Raw genomic sequence first — 21,118 nt, 5'->3', positions numbered from 1 at the left:
AACTCCCTGCACCATCAGCAGCAAGCAATAATGACTCTTTCGATTCCAAACAGTCCGTACCCAGCAATTCAATAACAGCGAATTCCAAGGATTAAAGCGGATTGAAGGCCATATAGTTTTACCAACGACCAAGATGAGTCTTCACGTCTTGAAACGGCGAATGAATCAACTGCCACCACAGCCAGATTCACGTTCCAACAACCCCCTGTTACCAACCATTATCACAGCAGGCATCAACGCTCTTTCGAGCCAAACAAACCCATAAACATGAACAATAACTGAGAAACCCAGCAAAGCAGCGATGAGTCATGGAACAACAAACACGAACTAATGGTCAAGAACTCGATCGCCAACACGATAACGAATCCGGGACCAACGACTCATTGTGGATAACGACAACAAGTAAACAACACCATTTCTGGCCAAAACCATCCTAATCCTCCGACCTATGAACTGCATTTGACAACACAGAACACACACTCGTTACCCATCCTGCACAGGTGAGGAGAATTGTCGAAGGATGTCGGATCTGAATGCAACTTAGAGCCGTCAAAGGCGACGACCAAAAATTGCTCTGAAATAGAACCAGATGCCGCAAACCACAAGTGGAACACGATGTGAGAACAGCCCGATCTGTGTTGACAACAAATCCGGGTGAATAGAAACGCAGCATAACAGACGACCCAAATGGAAACACGGTCGTTTTTGAGAACACCCAACGCCAAAGGCTCGGGTTAAGACAGACCTAGAGGACCTCAACCAAACCAGAACAACCGGCAGCACCGCTCAAAGAGACGAAGGCAAACGGCGGATCTGGAAGGCTGGTGGCGCGGAGGGCAAACCGCCACTCATCGCGCCACAACTAGACAGTGCTACATGGTGACGATTGAGATTGGGTGTGATGGAGCTATTTAATATCAATATAAACGAAAATATGTTTAGTATCAATATAAACATGTCTACTTATTGAAATTAATTGATTTTATATAACAAAAACTTAAAATATAATTAAAAAAGCAAATGGTAAAAAAAAAGATCCAATATTAACATTAGAGGTCCATGTGTTATTTTATATTTTGTTAAGTTATTACTTGTTTCTTTATTTTTTTTACTAAAGTTACTACTTGTTATACATTATACAGCTCACTTTATTTGGACTTCAATTAACCTAAGCCCATACAATAGGCCCAAATAATCTACGTTGTTTCAGTAACCCTAAATAAATTCACTGTCGCCGCAACACTTCTCGCTTCCTCATCTTTCTCCATTCCATTGTTCTCTTCTTTCTCTTTGCATAATTTCTTCTGTCGATCCTTATCTCATCTATTGTTTTTCTATTTGCATAATTTCTTCTATCGATCCTATCTCTGTTTCTTTTATTCGTCACATACTCCTCTCTCTTTTTTCTTCCCGTTTTTGAACGGGATGGTTGTTGTCGCTTTTGCCTTAGTTAACACCACACAACAATATTCCAAATCGTCTGCATCGTCCTCTTTCCACTTTCGCATCACATCGACACAGCTGGGTGCGGTGGAGTTATTTTTTCCGCGCCAAGGACTTTTGGTATAAAGCTTAAGTGACCCTTCTTGATTTAATTTTTTTAGCATGTTTCTCAGTATTTATTGTTATAGATTTATTATTTGCCTAGCTTTTAGATCTTCTAACAATCAAGTTAATCAAATTTAATTTATGTGATTCTTGGGTGAAATTTATTTAAGATTTTGAAGAGCAACTGATTCAAAAACAACTGATGAAGGATTACATAGGATAATTCAAAATAATAAATTAATAATTATTATTGATATAGTTTATTAATAATGTAATAATAATTGAAAAAAATTCAACTATCTTTTGTCATCAACAACAATCACTAACTACGATCTTCAAACAACATCCAACATATAATTTCATAAAAACTTGTTGTTAGTGCCAGTGCTTTCAGTTGCATCCGAAATATTGGTAGCTTCTCCAACATTCAAAGCATATGTGGATTGAGATTGATATGACCTTGTTGCGTGTCGATCATATCTAACTGATTGTCAATGTTTGAAAAAAGCTCATCTTAGAAATATCAACATCAGTCCATTCAAGCAATGGTTGATTTGATAGAAGAGAGATAAAACTCAAATGGATATAGATAAAACTCAAACAACTTGAGTCTCAATAATTCAAGCATAGAAGAGAGCTTGAAAAGTTTTGCATTAAAAAACAGAAGACACCTGACCATTTTAACATAGAAGAGTCTAGTTCAAGGTCGGTGCCATTTTCAAGACTCCAATGGCTTGAATGTACCGAAGACTTGAAAATGACACGAACCTCTAACCAAACTCTTCTATGTTAAAATGGTCAGGTGCCTTATGTTTTTCCATGTCACACTTTTCAAGCTCTCTTCTATACTTGAATTCTCGAGACTCAAGTTGTTTGAGTTCTATCTATGTCCATTTGAGTTTTATCTATCTTCTATCAGATAACTTGCTTGAATAGACTAATACTGATATTTCTATGAGGAGCTTTTTTCGAACAGTGACAAGCAACTATATATGATCGACACGCTGCGGGATCCCATCAATCGCAATCCAACCACGTTCGCAGATGCTTCGAGTGTTTGAGAAGCTACCAACATTTCTGATGCAGCTAAAAGTGCGCGCAGTGATAGCAAAATGTTATGAAATTATATGTTGGATATTGTTTGATGGTCGTAGCTAGCAATCGTTGATGATGGTGAAAGGTAGTAAAAAAAAATTCAATTATTATTACAATATGAATAAACTATATAAATAATTATTATTAATTTATTATTGTAAAATATCTTATGTAATCCTTGATAAGTGGTGGTCGCTTTTGAAACATTTGATATGGTAAATATTTAGACACTGATTGCTTTGGAATCATATGATAGGATATTTCAATATGTATCATTTATTGGAATATCGAGATAAAACAAACATACATTTGAAAAGAAGTAGTGGCTACATAATTTGCCTATCAAATGATTCAAAAGCAACTAATGGCTATCAAATGATTAAAAACCGACCACCGAAGGATTACATAGGATAATTCAAAATAATAAATTAATAAATATTGATATATTATTGTAAAATATCTTATGTAATCCTTGATAAGTGGTGGTCGCTTTTGAAACATTTGATATGGTAAATATGTAGACACTGATTGCTTTGGAATATCGGGATAAAACAAACATACATTTGAAAAGAAGTAGTGGCTACATAATTAGCCTATCAAATGATTTAAAAGCAACTACTGGCTATCAAATGATTAAAAAACGACCACCGAAGGATTACATAGGATAGTTCAAAATAATAAATTAATAAATATTGATATAGTTTATTAATAATGTAATAATAATTGAAAAAAATTCAACTATCTTTCGTCATCGACAACAATCACTAACTACGATCTTCAAACAACATCCAACATATAATTTCATAAAAAATTGTTGTTAGTGCCAGTGCTTTCAGTTGCATCTGAAATATTGGTAGCTTCTCCAACATTCAAAGCATATGTGGATTGAGATTGATGTGATCCTGCTGCGTGTCGATCATATTTAACTGATTGTCAATGTTTGAAAAAAGCTCCTCTTAGAAAAACCGGCATCAGTCCATTCAAGCAATGATTGATTTGATAGAAGAGAGATAAAACTCAAATGGATAGAGATAAAACTAAAACAACTTGAGTCTCGATAATTCAAGCATAGAAGAGAGCTTGAAAACTTTTGCATGAAAAAACACAAGATACCTGACCATTTTAACATAGAAGAGTCTAGTTCAAGGTCGGTGCCATTTTCAAGACTCCAATGGCTTGAATGTACCGGTGACTTGAAAATGACACGGACCTCTAACCAAACTCTTCTATGTTAAAATGGTCAGGTGCCTTATGTTTTTCCATGTCACACTTTTCAAGCTCTCTTCTGTACCGAAATTCTAGAGACTCAAGTTGTTTGAGTTTTATCTCTGTCCATTTGAGTTTTATCTATCTTCTATCAGATAACTTGCTTGAATAGAGTACTGATGATATTTTCTATGAGGAGCTTTTTTCAAACAGTGACAAGCATCTATATATGATCAACACGCTGCATGTCTCATCAATCGCAATCCAACCACGTTCGCAGATGCTTCGAGTGTTGGAGAAGCTACCAATATTTCTGATGCAGCTAAAAGTGCGCGCAGTGATAGAAAATTGTTAGGAAATTATATGTTGGATATTGTTTGATGGTCGTAGTTAGCAATCGTTGATGATGGTGAAAGATAGTTGAATTTTTTTCAATTATTTTTACAATATGAATAAACTATATAAATAATAATTATTAATTTATTATTGTAAAATATCCTATGTAATCCTTTATAAGAGGTGGTCGCTTTTGAATCCTTTGATATGCTAATTATGTAGACACTAATTGCTTTGGAATCATCTGATAGGATATTCCAATATGTATCATTTATTGGAATATCGGGATAAAACAAACATACATTTGAAAAGAAGTAGTGGCTACATAATTAGCCTATCAAATGATTCAAAAGCAACTGATGGCTATCAAATGATTAAAAAACGACCACCTTTTATGAAGGATTACATTGCATAATTCAAAATAATAAATTAATAATTATTATTGATATAGTTTATTAATAATGTAATAATAATTGAAAAAAATTCAACTATCTTTCATCATCAACAACAATCACTAACTACGATCTTCAAACAACATCCAACATATAATTTCATAAAAAATTGTTGTTAATGCCAGTGCTTTCAGTTGCATCCGAAATATTGGTAGTTTCTCCAACATTCAAATTAAGGTGTTGGCTCCATGCCCACTAATTATGCATGGTTATTCAAGAATAAATGAAACATTTTTCTTGCAGCAAAAATAAATGAAACTTATACATTGTTTAATTAATATAATTTAATTTACTTTTAAGTAGTTTTGCTCACCTTTTTTGTTCATTTCAAAGTGGATGGTGTTTTTCACGCGTCGCTGCCGAAAGACAGAGGAAATGAAAGAATAATTAAGAAAAATAGATGAGCAAATGGGCTACATGGCCATTGTAACATCAAGGCGTTAAGACGTAGTTGCGGGGGAAGAGAGTAGACAAGGCGACAACGATAATGACAATAATGTAGAGAAAGAGATAGACATCCCGGAAGAAAAGAAGAAGGCGATGGTGATGTTTATTGACTGCACGTGCAAAAAAATTACGTGGGAATAATGTTATTGCAAAAAACACCATCCTATAAGTGAATCAAGGATGTTAACACATACTCTATATTCTGGGTAAGATGCCATATACTAGGCAAGTTCCATGGAGTGTTAGTAGACCTCAAGTTTTTGTTACCCTTCATTACCCATACTTATTGTATTACAGTCTCATTTTTTTCTCTTCTATTATACCACCTATTAAATGTTAAGAGGAAGAGAACATATTATTGACAACAAAAGAGAGAGATTTAGAGCCTATCAGAAAAAGGAGAGATGTAGAGAAAGAGCGGAGAGAAAAGAATAGAATAAGAGAATATTGTATGCAAAGTAATAGAATTAAACAATTCTTTCATGATTACGTAAAGTTTCTTCGATCAAATAGAAAGTATAAGTATATAAACCACTTTGAGAAAAGAGGCATTGTATAGTTGAAATCACCAAGACAAGGTGCAAAGAACATTAAAATGTAGCACACATGGGGCAAAAAATGCCATGTAGTTAAGGGATGATACATGTTTGTTCAAATATTCTGACACACAATCTAAAATAATATCAAAAGTATGATTAAAATTTTTATACACTAAACATATATTTTCATTTTCGGAGTTTCTATATGTTTTTAACTGGGTAGAATTTGCTTTATGGTATTCCTGTGAGCTTAGCTTGGTTGGTTGGGATATTGCATATTATATGCATGGGCCGGGGTTCGAACCCGGACACCCCACTTCTCCACGATTAAATTGTGTGAGCTCTAGCCACTAGGCTACTTGACAAAAAAAAAACTTGCTTTATGGTTTGTGAAATATTTAAATAGTAGATAAATTGTAATTAACTTACACAAAAAAAAACATAGTCAAATATATCAACTCGTTAGCGCAACAAAAAAAAAAGAGCAGACAGACGTATACAAGAGTGCCCATCTGCACATTATAGGAGAAAAAGTAAGAACCAGAGAATATAGACAGAAGAGATACACTTGTAAATGTGTATTTCAACAAATCTTTGAACCTTATTAAGGCATGCATTAACTCTAGTGAGTTCTGTAAGTCAAAGTCTACTTTTTTTTTTCTAAATATTTTTAGGAGTTTAATCGATTTTTTTTTTTCTTCTTGCATGATTCTTTTTTTAGGGGACATGATACATATTTATTAAACCTAGAATTAATACTCTACTTTATTTATTTTTTGTTACTTACAAATTAATATGTTTAGGAGTTAAATAAAATGTTGATAAAAAAATCAAAATCAAAATTTTCTTTTTCTTTCTTGACACGTTGCATTCACGTGGTACTGTTTTCGATTCCTCTTAGTTGTGGCATCCATTTAAAACCTTAAAATCTATAAATTTCAAACAATTCACTTGAATATGTGAGAGGCTTTTGTTGTAATTTATTGAAGAGTCTTCGTCATGATACGATACCCACAAGCAACAATTGTTGCATACCATTTTATCTTGCAAATTTTGTAGTTATGCAAGTTGTTGATAGTTACATATGAACGAGTGTATATTAAGGTTGATGTGAGACTCAGTTATTATAGGGCAATTATTGCTATCTTAATGGGAAAGCAAATGTTTTATGATTCGGACAAACCTCATGGTCCTACTTTGTAAGTTTTCCTTTTTATATCTTGTATCTAATTATAGGAGAAATATTTTCTCTGATTTTAATTACTTTTCATTATTGAGACAAATAAAAATGTAAACTAATAAAAATCAAGGAAAACTATTTATCCTATAATTAAATTAAATGAAGTTTACAAAGAAGAGCCATGAATGATGTTTGAAAGCCCATTCAAATAACAACGTTAATACTATGATAATTGAGTTCAGAGAAAACATAATAACAACTCACACGGCTCCAAAGTTTGTGATATAAAATAAGGTGCAACATTCGTTACTCGTGGACATGCGGACGATTCCATAAGCAACATTAGTCACGACCATGTTCAAATAAATAAATTCATTGAATTTGTGAACTTAGGGTTTTAATCATGTTACACAAACAAAAAGAAGAAAAATAAGCAACACATGAATGCAAAAAAGAAAAGAAATAAGCAACCCACACAGGTGAGTAAAAAGCGTGCTAAAAAGAAAAGATTTGAAGAATATTTTTTATGGCGAAATATCTAAAGAATTTGAGAGAGAGAGAGAGAGAGAGTTGTGGGAGAAGTGAATAAAGAAAAAGGAAGAAAAGAATGAGACTGAAGTGGATATCATATAAGATGGAGAGAAGAAAGAAGAGTTGATAGATGAAAACTCCATCTTGAGAAAGTCAAAAGTCAAATCCTTAAAGATGAACCATATGAACCGCTACAACACTATTTTACCATAACTCATAAATGTTAGTCACATTATAATTAGTATTATTACAGTAAACAACTCATCCATTCCTATACAAACACCCACACCCTTATAAACCTTGTTCGAGGAGAAGTTATAGGGTAGAATACTAAGTATTCGTCAACTCTTTCTTACAAAAAATTTAAACAATGCTCTGCTGTATATGGCCCATTGCCACTCTTAATCTTCATGAATATTTTATTTACAAAGTGCTCTTATGTCTTGGTCTTCTCTGATATCTCTACTGTATATTTTGTTGACTTGTTAATCCATAATAAGAATATGGAGTTAATAAGATTTAGATAAGCTTTGTTTTTTAGTTTTCACTTTTCAGTTAGTTAGTTGGTTAAGCTGGTTTCTTAACTAACAAGTTATGCAATATAAATAAGTTGTAATACCACAATTCATTCACTAATGAAATTTCAGTTACAACAAACTATTCTCTCTCTCTCAATTTCACCAACAATCTCTATACTTTCTTTCTTTCTCTTTGATTGCTTGATATGCAAGAAATTTTTGTTGCGCTAACAGTTGAGATCAAGAGCTCTGGGTTCTGATTCTAAGAAACACGGAAGATTAGTGAAGGGAACAATCTCTGGAAAACACGAGTGAAGTGTGTGATTTCAGAATTTCTTGCAAAGCAATCATGAATATGAATGGTGGTTTTCCGTCAAATTTGTTGATTCTTGATGGGACCAAGTATAAATAATTTTGGGGTAGCTTTATTTTGGGGTAGCCAAAGCTACCCGATCATTTCAAAAGGATTCGTCCCTGTTGATAGCCACGTTTACAAAAATCACTTTAAGTAAATGATATTGGAAAAAAATATATTGATTTATTAAATTTATATTTAAATATTTTGTAAAAAAAAACTTTAACTTTAAACCAAACAAAAAAATACACGTACAATGAATTATAGGGACAACCACATATGAATTTCAAATTTCATTTGGGAAACACTTTCGAGACATAGCTTATCTAACTGAAGTCAACAACACTCGTATAAACTACTATCCATCAGGTAAAAAGCATTATTGTCAAAGATTCACTTTGTTACAGTAAATTTTCTTTAAAAATATTTGAGGGTGTTAAGAGCATATGTATTAATGTGAAATTAACTGATTTTATATTACAAAAACATAAAATATAATTAAAAAAGAAAATGACAACAAAAAAATGATCCAATATTAACTTTAGAGGTCCATATGTTATTTTATATTTTGTTAAGTTACTATTATTATTTTTTTACTAAAGTTACTACTTGCTATACATTGTTCAACTCACTTTTTTTTTTTTTTTTACTTCGAATAGCCTAAGTCCATACATTAGGCCCAAATAGACTATGTTATTTCAGTAACCCTAAATAAATACACTGCCGCCGCAACACATCTCTTCATCTTTATCTTTGCTAGAGTTGACACCACATAACAACATTCCAAATCATGTGCATCAAACCATTTCCACTTCCACATCGCACCAACACAGTTGGGCGTGATGGAGCTATTTTGGCCGCGCCAACGACTTTTGATTATAAAGGTTAAGAGACCCTTCTTGATTTAATTTTTCTGGCATGTTTCTCTGTGTTCATTTTTATAGATTTACTATTTGCCTAGCTTTTAGATCTTCTAACAATCAAAGTAATCAAATTTAATTTATGTGATTCTTAGGTGAAATTTATTTAGGGTTTTGAAGAGCTTTACTTTGCAATGGACGACAACGATAACATGCAATGATCCGATATTGGAGGTAGATCATTTTTAATCCTAATGTAGAATATTTATGTTTGTTTTGTACGATCCTATCAAATTTTGATATAGTTTATGATATACTTTCTTTTGATCTTTTTTATTTTTCATACTTGCAAACAATCCAACATTAACGATTTTTAATCCTAATGTAGAATATTTATGTTTGTTTTGTGCGATCCTATCAAATTTTGATATAGTTTATGATATACTTTCTTTTGATCTTTTTTATTTTTCATACTTGCAAACAATCCAACATTAACACCAACATACATTGATTCTAGATTCTTGTAAAACAAAAAAAAATCAATCAACGGTAAACTCTAAACAATAACCAAAACTCACATACCTTTTCTTCAAATCAATTTTCATTACATACATAGCACCGTATACAATTCAAACATTCAAGAATTAAACCACTAAGAGAATTTCAGGAATTAAGAACTGGCTATAGTTTTTACTTTATTTTCACCATCATAAAAAATAACGTTGTCAATGAATGCTTCAAATCCTTTGGCTCTTCCAACTCTTTTAATTCGTTAATATATAATTGTCGGAAGATAAGTTAAATAATAGTTAAAAAAAAAGTATTCTAGTTGTATACACCATGACAAAGAAATTAACAATGAGAGATGCATACTTACATCCATTTGTTTTTTGAATGCTGTGATAGTTGGTTTCATGTTATCCGACTTATAATAATTCATTGGTAGAGCTTGTTGAATAATTGAATTATTACGTAAATAAAGCAGATCATAACTATCAACAAGTTTGTCAAAAAAAAACTATCAACAAGTTGGTGTGGATCCATAAGAGGGTAGATCTAATTCAATTATTCTACAAGCTCTACCAATGAATTATTACGAGTCGGGTCCCACGAAACCAACTATCACAGCATTCAAAAAACATACGGTTGTAATTATGCATCTCATTGTTAATTTCTTTGTCATAGTGTAAGCATAATACATCTAGAATACTTTTTTTGAACTGCTATCTAACTTTTCTTTGTGAAAGATATATATTAACGAATTAAAAGAGGCAGAAGATCCAAAGGATTTGAAGCGTTCTTTGGCAATGATTGATTATTTATTTTTTTTTATAGTGAAAATAAAGTAAAAACTATAGTCAACTCTTAATTCTTGAAATTCTCTTAGTGATTTAATTCATGAAAGTTTGAATTGTATATGGTGCTGTGTATAATCAATTCACTAATTCTATCAACCTACCTTACAAATTGATTTTCAGTTAGGTTTCGTTTTGCCCTAAAATTATATTGTGTGGTATGACTAATATAGGTGGAAAAGAGAAAAAGGAGAATAGCAACAAACAAGGTGATTGGACCTTGCTCATGGAGTTGAATGATATGTGAGGAAGATTTGTTTGTGGCTTTCTGGTTTTGCTACTTGGAGACGGTATTATATTGATGGTTTTCTATTTTGGAGTTCTTAACATGTTATGAAGAATACAAAACTGCAATCCAAATGTGTTCATGTTTTGAAATCTATGAAGCTTTTCTTACTTTTGTTTTGGGATGGTTTTCTCGTGTTGAGATTTGTTTTCTCTTGATTTGGATTTGTGTGAGTCATATTTTACTATTGGAACTTTGGAATCATGGAGTGCATCTTTACATCTACGTACCTAGCAATGTTTTGGTTATTCATGTTCTATTTGCCTCACATATTGAACTTTGCATCTTTACTGCAATTGAACAACCACTTGATGTTCATAGAAAGCCAATCATATATGTATTGCAAAACCATGGATTGGTTGGGCTACTCAATATGGTTGGATTTGGTTTGTGAAAGGAACAAGTGAAATTTTGAGGCTGATTTGGCTTTATAACAAGATTTGGCTTGTTAAAGTATCCTTACTATTGATAACTTTTCTCAATATTCATTCTCATCAATACAATACTTTCATAACTTTTCTCTTATTCCTTCTATGGATGTCATATTTTATAACAGCAGGATTGATCAATACTTTTCTCTTTTTCATGGAGTGTGGGGTGCAAAGATAAGAGGTCATATACTCAGAAAACGAAAAATAGCACGTTTGGAGACTGATTTGCAATCTTTTCAAGTTTGAATGAAGCTTATGTAGTTTTGTGTAAAAAAAAATGGTGTTCATTTGTTTCAAATTAAAATTGATGTTATATCCAAACCTTGGTCTGATTATATGCGATAAAAAAATAGCATTAAACTTGAAAAACTTATAGCTAATAGCTATGTATTTGAAAATTAACACTAACTGAACAATATTGAATTCAAACTTATAGCTAATAGCTATGATTCCTTCTCTCAAATAAATAAATAAATAAATTTTCCTACCAAAAGAGTTATACAATATGAAATTCATCCAAATAGACGTGGCATTCAGTCTTGAACTAAAAAGGACACGACCTGCATTTATCAATGAGTATTTGTATAAATGAATATATCATTGATTTAGTCGGTAAACTATCATTCTCTCTAAAATTTAGTCCATAAACTTTATTAGTAGAATAAGTAGTCTTTAAAGCATATAAATAAAATCTGTCAATTTACTCTTTGATATTAAGATGTTAGTTGCTAAATTGATGAACTTCATATACTTTTGGGTCTAACTTGAGGGATTTCATATATTACGAGAGCTACTTATTATATCTATATTGTTTAAGGATTAAATATGAGAAATAATGATAGTTTAAGAACTAAATTGATGCATTAATATTTTTGAAACTCAAAAAAGACGACAATTTCATAATGATTTGTTTAATCTTGATTAATGCTTTAACATTTTTTAAAATCATGACGATTCGTTAATTTTTGCTTAATACGGGAGCTTATAATTGATAAAGTGAAAGAAACAAAATACCTTTTCTTTGTGATTGGATGAATAGGAAGTTGGTACATGCTAGATGTCTATATGGAAAGGAAAAAAAAAAAGAAAAGAAAAATAGATACGTCATGGAACAATATAATGAGTATGATTGTTAACAAAGTAGCACTCTACTATATGAAATACGCTCTTCATGTTCATAGATCATACATGTGACAACATAAATGGTTCCCAGAGCACAAGAAATAAAACTGATGCCTTCCTCCCTTTTCTTATTATTGGGGAAAAGTGCATACGATGTTTCTGGGGTGTTTTCTTCTGATGTTTCTGGGGTGCTGTTTTTTTAAGCTTAACAATTAATGCATGTTTTTTCCGGTCTTTTCTATAAGAAACAAAACACAAATCTTTTAGACCAAGAAAACATCTTAGTTATTTTCATTTAATACTCCTATTTTTCTTCCTAATCCATCTGCCTGTGCTCTGTTGTGTGTTTATTAAATAATTTTTCCATTTATAAACAAAAATGAGTAGACGGGCAGGGGAAGCTTCATAAATCTGTAGACGGGCACTCAAGGGTGCCACACCTCATGTAAATTACGTGCTTGCCAAAAATGTCATATGTGAAGAGTTTGAAGGAACAAAGGTTACTCGTAGTCCCACAGCGGAGGACGTTGGGGGTTAGTCGTCGGATAGTTAGATGGCAGAGAAAGGATCGTTGAGCAGTGAATCACTCACTCACTCTTCTCATGCTCTGAAAATTAATCATACCACAAAGCAAGAGGAATGTAAAACAAGTATAAAAATGGTAAAGAAAAAAAAAAGGTGCTTAATTTGATTCACATGAAAGTGGTGTTGACAAGAGTAAGAAGAGGTGGGTTTGAAGAGGGTGGGAAACAAGAAGAAAGGAGAGTAGATCTAGTTTGGATGATTTACCATTAAGATCATCGGTGGAACTTTTTGACCTAATGTGATAAATAGTGTTGTACGATGCAATACTCTCAGTATTTGTGCACTGTAGTCATGGCCGATTGAAGTCTGCATAGTTACTAGGTTACAACTTACATAGAATCTACTGTGAACAATTTTATTTTATTTACATGAGCAAAGATCATTTTAATGATGAAACATAAGCATGAGTTGAGTACACAATACACATGTTCTGTTTCAGTTTCAAACCAGTAATTCAATTTCAAAATTCTGTTAGCAATATTCAGAATCAAGTTAAGAAAAGAAACCAAGAATATTTTCGCATCTGAAGGAAAACAGAGAAATTGAAATACATTGTCCCCAACTATCGAACTTATACTTGAAGTCCAGACCTGAAATAGAAAAACCACACTCTAAAATGGAGTGCAAGCACGAATTGGAGTAATCTTGGCTATCAAGTCGAAAATAAACTGATGCCTCCTCCCTTTTCTTATTATTGGGAATAAAATGCATACGATTTTCGTCAAAGAATATACCTAAAGTACAAAAAAATTCTAAAAGAAATTTTACAAGATCCTTCTATTATCTGTGGTTCTTCATAAAAAAAATATAAGCTCTTTCTTTTGCGCCGAGCACCAAGAGGCCGGCTTCGTCTTTCTATTCTATAAACAAAAATGAATTTTTCTCCCTCATTTTGTGGTTTGCTTCAACCTTTTGACAGACATCCTTTAATGCCGACAGAGATTCACACTGCCAGCTTAAGGAGAGTTGGCATTCTCTGCAGCATTATCATCAATAGCTAAATCGGATACCTCATTGACTAAATCTGTTTCATGTTCGCCATCTGCTGAAGCTACAGGTGATGTTTCTGGTGTACTGTTTTCTTCAGAATTCAGCAGGCTCCAGTACATGATGCTAGCAGATAAAGTGAGTATCATCTTCTGGTTGACCTGTCAAGGTTAAATGCAAAATAAGCTTGAGCCACAAAAATAAAATTTCTCAGCGCAATAAAGTATGGTATAATCTAGGTAAGACTTAATACATTCTATCTGAACAAACCATTGAAGTTGATTTTATAACATTCACCAAACTTAACAAAACCATGAAGTTGATTTTTCATGGAGCACTAGCAAAATTACTGTTAAAATTAAATTTAATATTGACAGCCTTACCTCGATTATGTCCTCAGGTAACAGGAAAATGGAACATCCAAGTTTTCTGGCAACACTGATTATATATGTTGAATTCAACTTCTTGTCATCATCTGTAATTTGTACAACAGATTACATTTAACATTTCAATTATTGTTAGTAAGATAACATATTCACTATCGCATCACATCAATGTTAAATTAAATGCTCGATAAGTTAGCTTCAATTTCTTGAAGGTGTGGCAAAGTTGACATACCAGTCTCCCCTTTAGTAACTAAACTCCAGTTGACCACCCTTGGCTCCACAGCGCTCAAAAGCTCAAGGAAGAAAATTCCGTTGGAAAGATTCTTATCCTGAAAAAAGAAAATAAATTAATAAATCTAAAAAATGTGTTGGAGTCTAAACATCAAAGCAACCACTGTGCACACTGCCCCTTTGTTAAACATTGAACAGTCCTTTTCTTTATTCTAAAGCTTTAACAAAATTAGTTTTTACTATCAGCAGATATCAAATGCTTGTCATTTAATGAGAGCAAATATCTAAGACTGATAATTGTTTTGTATAAATGTAAAATTAAGAGTACCAAATATGATATATGCAAATGCAAATACATATACATATTATTCTCAACAGTGAATTCATAATATAAACTGTTTTGGAGCCGCCTTAAGATAATATGCATACATGTCAATATCAGTATACTCAGAACTGGCTATTTTCTGCTTTATTACCTTGAAACTCTCCATTTCAGATGTTCTTCCGGCTTTCTTCACTTTGTTATTCGCCCAGTTTAGTATATCAGCATCAGTAATCTCTTTACCTTGGGAGTGTGATCTCAAGTTTTTCAGAAGTTGAAGCATGGTAAATCTCATAAGCTGCCACAAAAAAGCTGTTGGACAAATAGAGATAAATGTTCCTGTTAGACACTCCTATGCTAGATAACACATGGGAAACAGGGGAAGGGGGGAAGAAACAGGAGTTGTGTCCGTAACAACCTTGCCTGTGCGGGCAAGGAGGGGGAAATGGTTAAAAACGATGATAAAGGGAGAGAAAGGTATAGGATAGGGTAGCTAGTCATTAGTGAGTTTTTGTGAAGCCTTAAGGCAGGGAGGTTGCCAAAACCTAGTCTGTGAGTAAATCAGATCTTACCTCTCAAATAGGCTCTTAATCCATTCTTCGGTTATAATATTTCTAGTTCCCATCAGTTTCAAAATTTAATGCGACAGTTCTGAACAAGATAATGACCAATCAACAGAACTTCGTCACAACATCCCATCTATAATGTTACAGAAGAAGGATCTCTCATTTTAACATTTCCTAGAAAGACAGTTTTTTTAACTTTCACTATAACTAAGAACAAAAAGAGGAAAGGAAATTGTCATCTCAAATCCATCAAGAGTCGCCTAATACAGACACACAGTTCCTACTTTTCAGTAACTTCTCATTTAAACTGTCTTAATAAAATTGCAGTTTCGAGTTGGTTTCCATGCGGTGTTTCGATTTGAAATATAATATTGAATTGTCAATATATCATCTAGATAAATGAAATTAGAGTTTACGATATTCTTTTTAGCAGAAAATCAGATTTTCTACATCTACACTCACCATGGAAATAAGGTCTAATATATAGTTCTGCAATAGTTTGAGAACAATTATTAATGTTCCTTGTATGAAATAACAAGAACATATCGGGCCTATTGGTTATCTTCAGTTATAATATTGATTTAGAAAGAAATAGTAGCAGTATAAAACAAAGCACACGCAAACATATCGGCTTCACCAACAATACCTATTTATCATAAATCTGAAAATCATAGAAACTAACCTAGTAAGAGCTTCTTATTCCCTTGAACAATATCGTTACCAGCAACATTTACTAAGGAAAAGTTTAGGTCCTTCCCAATTTTTATAACTTGGTTGCAGTTCTCCACTTTCCGAAATGGCATCTTTATAGGAGGCTTTGTCGCCTGCTTCCAATTGACAGATCCAGGTGAAACCTTATCAAGAACTTCTAATAGAACCCATCTGTGAAAAAAGAAATAAGGAAATCCATAACCAGTAGTTGGTTCAATGAAAAAATTAAAAGGCAGAAGTACAGGACAAATGTGAACAGGAAAGGAAAAGCTACCCATTTCTGACATCCTCGAAAACATTATTGACATAAGTAGCAATTCCAAGACTGTTGATCCAGAGTCTGAAGCATCTTTCTTCCCGAGATGTCTGTGCATCATCAGTCATCATCTCAGCGAAGGACATTTTATTCGTGTCAACTGTAAGCCCATTCCTACAGAAATGAAAGCCACAATCTCCATCAGCTATAGATCCGTCCTCTATACATTTCCTAACTCTATAACTGCACTACTCCTAGATACTTGTTCCCAGTAAATGTAAATAAAATGAACCAATAAGGGTGACCCATTATGTGATATGTATGCCATCAACTACCCCGTCCTCTTTTTTTCCTAAAGAGAAAGTTCTAGTCTAGTGGAAACAATCAAAAGAAAGAAATCTGAACTGTTCTATACTAAGATATAATGAACCGGATACTAAGAAGCCCTTCATCCAAAAAAAGATACTCAAAAGGCCAATAAAAAAAATTAGAGGAGCTAACCTTTTCCCAATAAAAAAAAGGCAAAGGAAAAGTAGCGGGTTCTTGGAAACATGCCCCAAAATATTCTTAATGTATAAATTTGCAACGAAGTGATTAGCACAATTGCAACCTCCTAAAAGTAACCATACCTATGCTGGAAAATTTGTGCAACAAATGCAAGATTAAGGTTAGGTGACCCTTCAACTATGTCCTTTGGAGTGAGGTATCTCTTGCAATCTAATCTCTCTGCCTGCTCAAGAACCATATTTGCTCTTTCTGTAGGATCACTTATGGTCAAGGCAGATGGGCCTGCAGTTTCTGGAGCAAGAGCATTAAGCAAGTACGCATAAGCCTCTCCATCCTGCAAAAAGAAAGTATTCAATGATAAAATAGACCCGCGCAATTTAGAACCATGTTGTATCTGTTTACATCTATCGAACGTATGCTATGTGAGGAAAATGTGCCACACAATGATTCAGTAATCAGCATGTTACAGGACAACAATACAGTGAATTTTTCATAGAAAACTACTGAACACTGTCAAGGACAGCAGAAGATAAAAAGGGCCACAGTTTCTTCACTGATTTAGTAAATCAGAACAACAGGGGCTCATAAGGAGTACTATGATACTAGTTCATTAATTGTTATACCTCCTCAATTTCATTCTACAGTTCATCGCACTAGAGGAGCCAAATCCTGAAGTACTATGAGTCTTAGAAATGATGAAAATAAGTTGCTCTGACACCATGTTAAGAAAGCAAGTGATGGAATTTGTGTATTCTACACACACCGGAGCTATGTTATATTATATATGCACACACATCATGATAATACGAAGTATTTAACGCTACCCAGCATTATATATTTACATGATACTGTAACTACTTATTTTTATCATTTCTAACAACTTTAATTAGAGTAAGTAAACATACAATAAGAAATAGCATTTCCCTCACCTTTACATCAGATGAGAAATTTGTAACTTGTTTCTCATAACCAGCTTTCTTCAAGTGGAAATTCATCCATTTCAATAAAACCTTGTCCGGTGGTAAACTGATAAGCTCCTCCACATCCTGCCATTTTGTCATAACATATGAAGAGGTTTAATTTAATCGCAGTTCTGACAAATGAAAAGGAAAGAATATCACGGAACTTGTAAATTACATATAAAAAGAACAATATTATCCAATATCACCTTATCATCTTCCACTAATTCCAAAAGTTGAGGAGTTTTCTTCAGATTGAGATCAGCTAACAATTGAATCTAATGTTGCCAAAGAATGAAAAGACAGACAAACACAAGAAACCATAAGTTAAGAAGTCTTTCCAATGAATAATAGAAATCAGAATGGTATTAACTGTCAATCCCTCATCTTATGCAAGTGAAAATGGAGTAGGTTTCAGTTGTACCTTGATTATTTGTGAAATCAGACCAAGTACCAAATAAGGCTACAAATAAACAAACAAGAAACTTGTCAAAACTAAAGAGTTTAAGTCTGTCAAAATTCAGGGGATCAAAATCGCAAAAAAGAAGATTGAACATACTCTTCCTTCAACCATATCCTGTGTACCAATATTAACCACTGTGCACCCAATAGCCTTTGCTGAATTGAGGCCAAGGGTGTGGTTTTCATTCCTCTCCCATGGATTAAGATCCCGTTTTGTGTTAATGGCTCGCTCATCTATTGTCCCAGGAACAGCAACATTAATAAGCTTGCTGCAGCAGTTAAATAAACAATAAAATTAGACAGATAAAAATTTAGTCTTTTTTTATAAAAAATAGAATTGATCTTATGTTTGGCGCTGATCATTTACCAAAGCAGGACTCCATCTTTAGCAAGATCAAACAATGCATTTGTAGACGGATCAATTGGAAGAAACTGCTTCATGAATTTATCTTCAGCCAAGTAACTGTTAATGTGTGCGACATAAGAAGCCTTCTCAGATTCATTAATTGCATGATGAACAGTAGTCGTAGCTGCCTTCAAAAATGAAGAAGAACTTTTTGAACCGCCACCTTTTGCTGCAGCTCGAGTTTGCAAGTTTAAATGTGCCTACCACTCAATGTCAATAAATAAGCTACCAGGTTCAGTATAGATAATACCTATAAAGTTACTTACAAATAAACTGAATACACATTCCCACACAGACATTTGAATCAAAACACAAAAGTATACTTTCAAATTAGGTGCATATATATATATATATATGTCAAGCAAGACTCTAGAAGTAAATTGAACATCAATGACATTCTTGTATGTTCTCGTGGAATTTGCACTTATCTACTACGAGGAATGCCAAAATAACACCCACACCCCTTCTATTTTTCAAATGAACACTAACCACTCTTATTTGTTGGAAAAATTGCACACCCCTCACCTTAGTTTTGCTTAAATGAAACACATACACACCCTCTGTTTCTATATAATAGAGGGGAGATGCGGATAATTGAGGACATATCATATGATCAATGTCTTTTCCTAAATCAAAATAGCATATGACTATATGTGTCATCTAAGCATACATCAGGGAGATGAGTGCATTTTCTCCATTATCGTACTATTTCTTCTATGAAATCAAGAAACATTATATAAAAAGCGCGTAAACGAAAAAGGGCAACAAAGAACGAAAAAAGAGCTCACCCTAAGGAAGGACTCAAAATCAATTTCATCATCCATATTCTGATACGACTCTTCCAATACAGCCTTAATCTCATCCTCAGTAAAAAACTCCGCAAAAGCCTTCAATTTCTTGAAAATGGGAGGTAAATTTCCCACAACAACACGACCCGATTGAGTTCTTTCAGATACATACTACAAACATCACAAAAGAAACACATTACATCATTCAAATTCATTGAAATCCTCATCAATGATCAAGAAATCAAAATGGTCAAATTGAAATTAAAATCACAAAATAAAATAAAAAAACTTACTTTTGATTTGAGAGTTCTTAATTCGACTTGAGTGAACTGGCTCTGAAGCCATTGATCAGAAACAAGAACACCCACAAAACTAGACATGTTGAAAGTTGAAACTTTGGTTGAGGAATTTTATCAAACAGTTGAAAGATCACACTGACCCAACAAAGAAAAACAACACATTGGAATCAACGATGATTGAATAACAACAAATTGAATGGAAGATTCATATAACAAATCAAAATGAAGCAATTAACGTACCTTAAGAGTTAAGATTGAAAAAAAATCTCATTTTTTTTGTTGTTTTCTGTGAAAAAGGAAAGAGAGAAGAGAATTGTAGGAAAGTGAGAAAATTGGGGTGGAGAGAAAAAAACGATATGGTGATAGGACCCGCGAAGGAGAAGGAAATTGAGAAATGAGAAATCAATCAATCAATTAACAAATCATAAGCTTTTATTTCACTCTTTGCTTTGCCATAAGTAACACTTAATTGACATCTGTCAATCATTATCAAATCTAGATCAATTAGTTAATGTGGTTAATTAGTTAATTAATATTCTACTTTAATCTTTATTTTTTTGTTTGTAAGAAAAGTGACAAATACTCCCTCCGGTCCTATTTACAAGAGAAAATTGACTTTTTAGATACATTGAATAATGTATGTATCTAGTCAAGAACCTAAACCAAATACATAAATTATTTAATGTATCTAAAAAGTAAATTGTCTCTTGTAAATAGGACCGGAGGGAGTACTACCTAAAACAATTGTGAGGTTTCATTTACAATTTTTTATGTTGAATATTTCTTTTTCCTTCTAGTTTATTTTGTGCTTAAGGTGCAAAAGAAAGAAAAAAAAACAAATGAGTTCAAAATACATGAAAATATAAGTATTATTATAATTATTCAAAGTTCACTTGCACTACGAGTAAACGAGTTGAATCGAGTTGTTCGTGAACTTTAAATGAACTGAACTCAAATTTTAAAAAAGTTTGAATTAAACTCAAGTTGAGCTCGAATCTAATCGAGTCGAGTCGAACTCAGACAAATTTGACTCAACTCATTTCTAATCCTGATCACATGTATCGTTAGTATGAACTAGTTTTACCTTAACGTGGAATAAGAATTGAGAATATGACAATTATTTTAAAAAAATTATTATAATAAAATATAACTTGTTGTTACCAGATAACAATGAAGAATATCAGTAAATATGACATAATGTTAGTGGTCGTGAGAATTTATAGAAAGTTGAGTTTTATTCCCATGGGAATGTTAGATTCTCATCCTTTAAGCATGGGAATAACTATAGAAGAAATCATGTGTAAATAACATTCATGGGAACAAATTTTCAAAACTTGAAACAAACACGGGATTTTTGCATTTTCAATCTCACATTCCCGAGAATCATATTAC

The 21,118-nt window shown here is 32.8% G+C and overlaps 1 protein-coding gene and 2 long non-coding RNA genes across 3 annotated transcripts; 2 read left to right on the top strand and 1 right to left on the bottom strand.

Annotated features, from left to right (window-relative positions):
- The first annotated feature begins 1,289 nt into the window (after positions 1-1,289).
- On the top strand, positions 1,290-5,579 carry LOC146925442 (uncharacterized). The gene is made up of 2 exons (XR_015011042.1): positions 1,290-1,563; positions 4,971-5,579. It is a non-coding gene; the product is annotated as an uncharacterized LOC146925442 (long non-coding RNA).
- Positions 5,580-8,914: 3,335 nt separating this feature from the next.
- On the top strand, positions 8,915-11,460 carry LOC146925441 (uncharacterized). The gene is made up of 3 exons (XR_015011041.1): positions 8,915-9,091; positions 9,223-9,301; positions 10,596-11,460. It is a non-coding gene; the product is annotated as an uncharacterized LOC146925441 (long non-coding RNA).
- Positions 11,461-13,480: 2,020 nt separating this feature from the next.
- Positions 13,481-20,130, bottom strand: LOC146925440 (Actin binding Calponin homology (CH) domain-containing protein). Its single transcript, XM_085710344.1, has 15 exons — positions 19,967-20,130; positions 19,721-19,861; positions 19,428-19,598; positions 18,601-18,839; positions 18,331-18,502; positions 18,196-18,234; positions 17,981-18,049; positions 17,742-17,858; positions 16,935-17,146; positions 16,324-16,479; positions 16,021-16,220; positions 14,927-15,084; positions 14,452-14,548; positions 14,217-14,308; positions 13,481-13,994 (listed from the first exon to the last, which is right to left on the bottom strand). The coding sequence occupies exons 2-15, from the start codon at positions 19,805-19,807 to the stop codon at positions 13,803-13,805; spliced, it is 2,001 nt and encodes a 666-aa protein (XP_085566470.1). The 5' UTR covers positions 19,808-19,861; positions 19,967-20,130; the 3' UTR covers positions 13,481-13,802.
- Between the last annotated feature and the right edge of the window lie 988 nt (positions 20,131-21,118).

This window comes from Medicago sativa, chromosome 5 (genome assembly GCF_051527215.1).
Source record: "Medicago sativa cultivar Bolivia chromosome 5, Bolivia_mono, whole genome shotgun sequence".
Classification (NCBI taxonomy): Eukaryota; Viridiplantae; Streptophyta; class Magnoliopsida; order Fabales; family Fabaceae; genus Medicago; species Medicago sativa.
This window is presented reverse-complemented; position numbering and strand designations above follow the sequence as displayed.

Excerpts from the sequence above, each read along its gene's own strand:
- LOC146925440 (XM_085710344.1), bottom strand. The coding sequence starts at position 19,807 with ATGTCTAGTTTTGTGGGTGTTCTTGTTTCTGATCAATGGCTTCAGAGC. Across the intron at positions 18,503-18,600 it reads AAAGATGGAGTCCTGCTTTG|CAAGCTTATTAATGTTGCTG; the intron begins GTAAATGATCAG and ends TAACTGCTGCAG. Across the intron at positions 17,147-17,741 it reads ATTTCTCATCTGATGTAAAG|GATGGAGAGGCTTATGCGTA; the intron begins GTGAGGGAAATG and ends TTCTTTTTGCAG.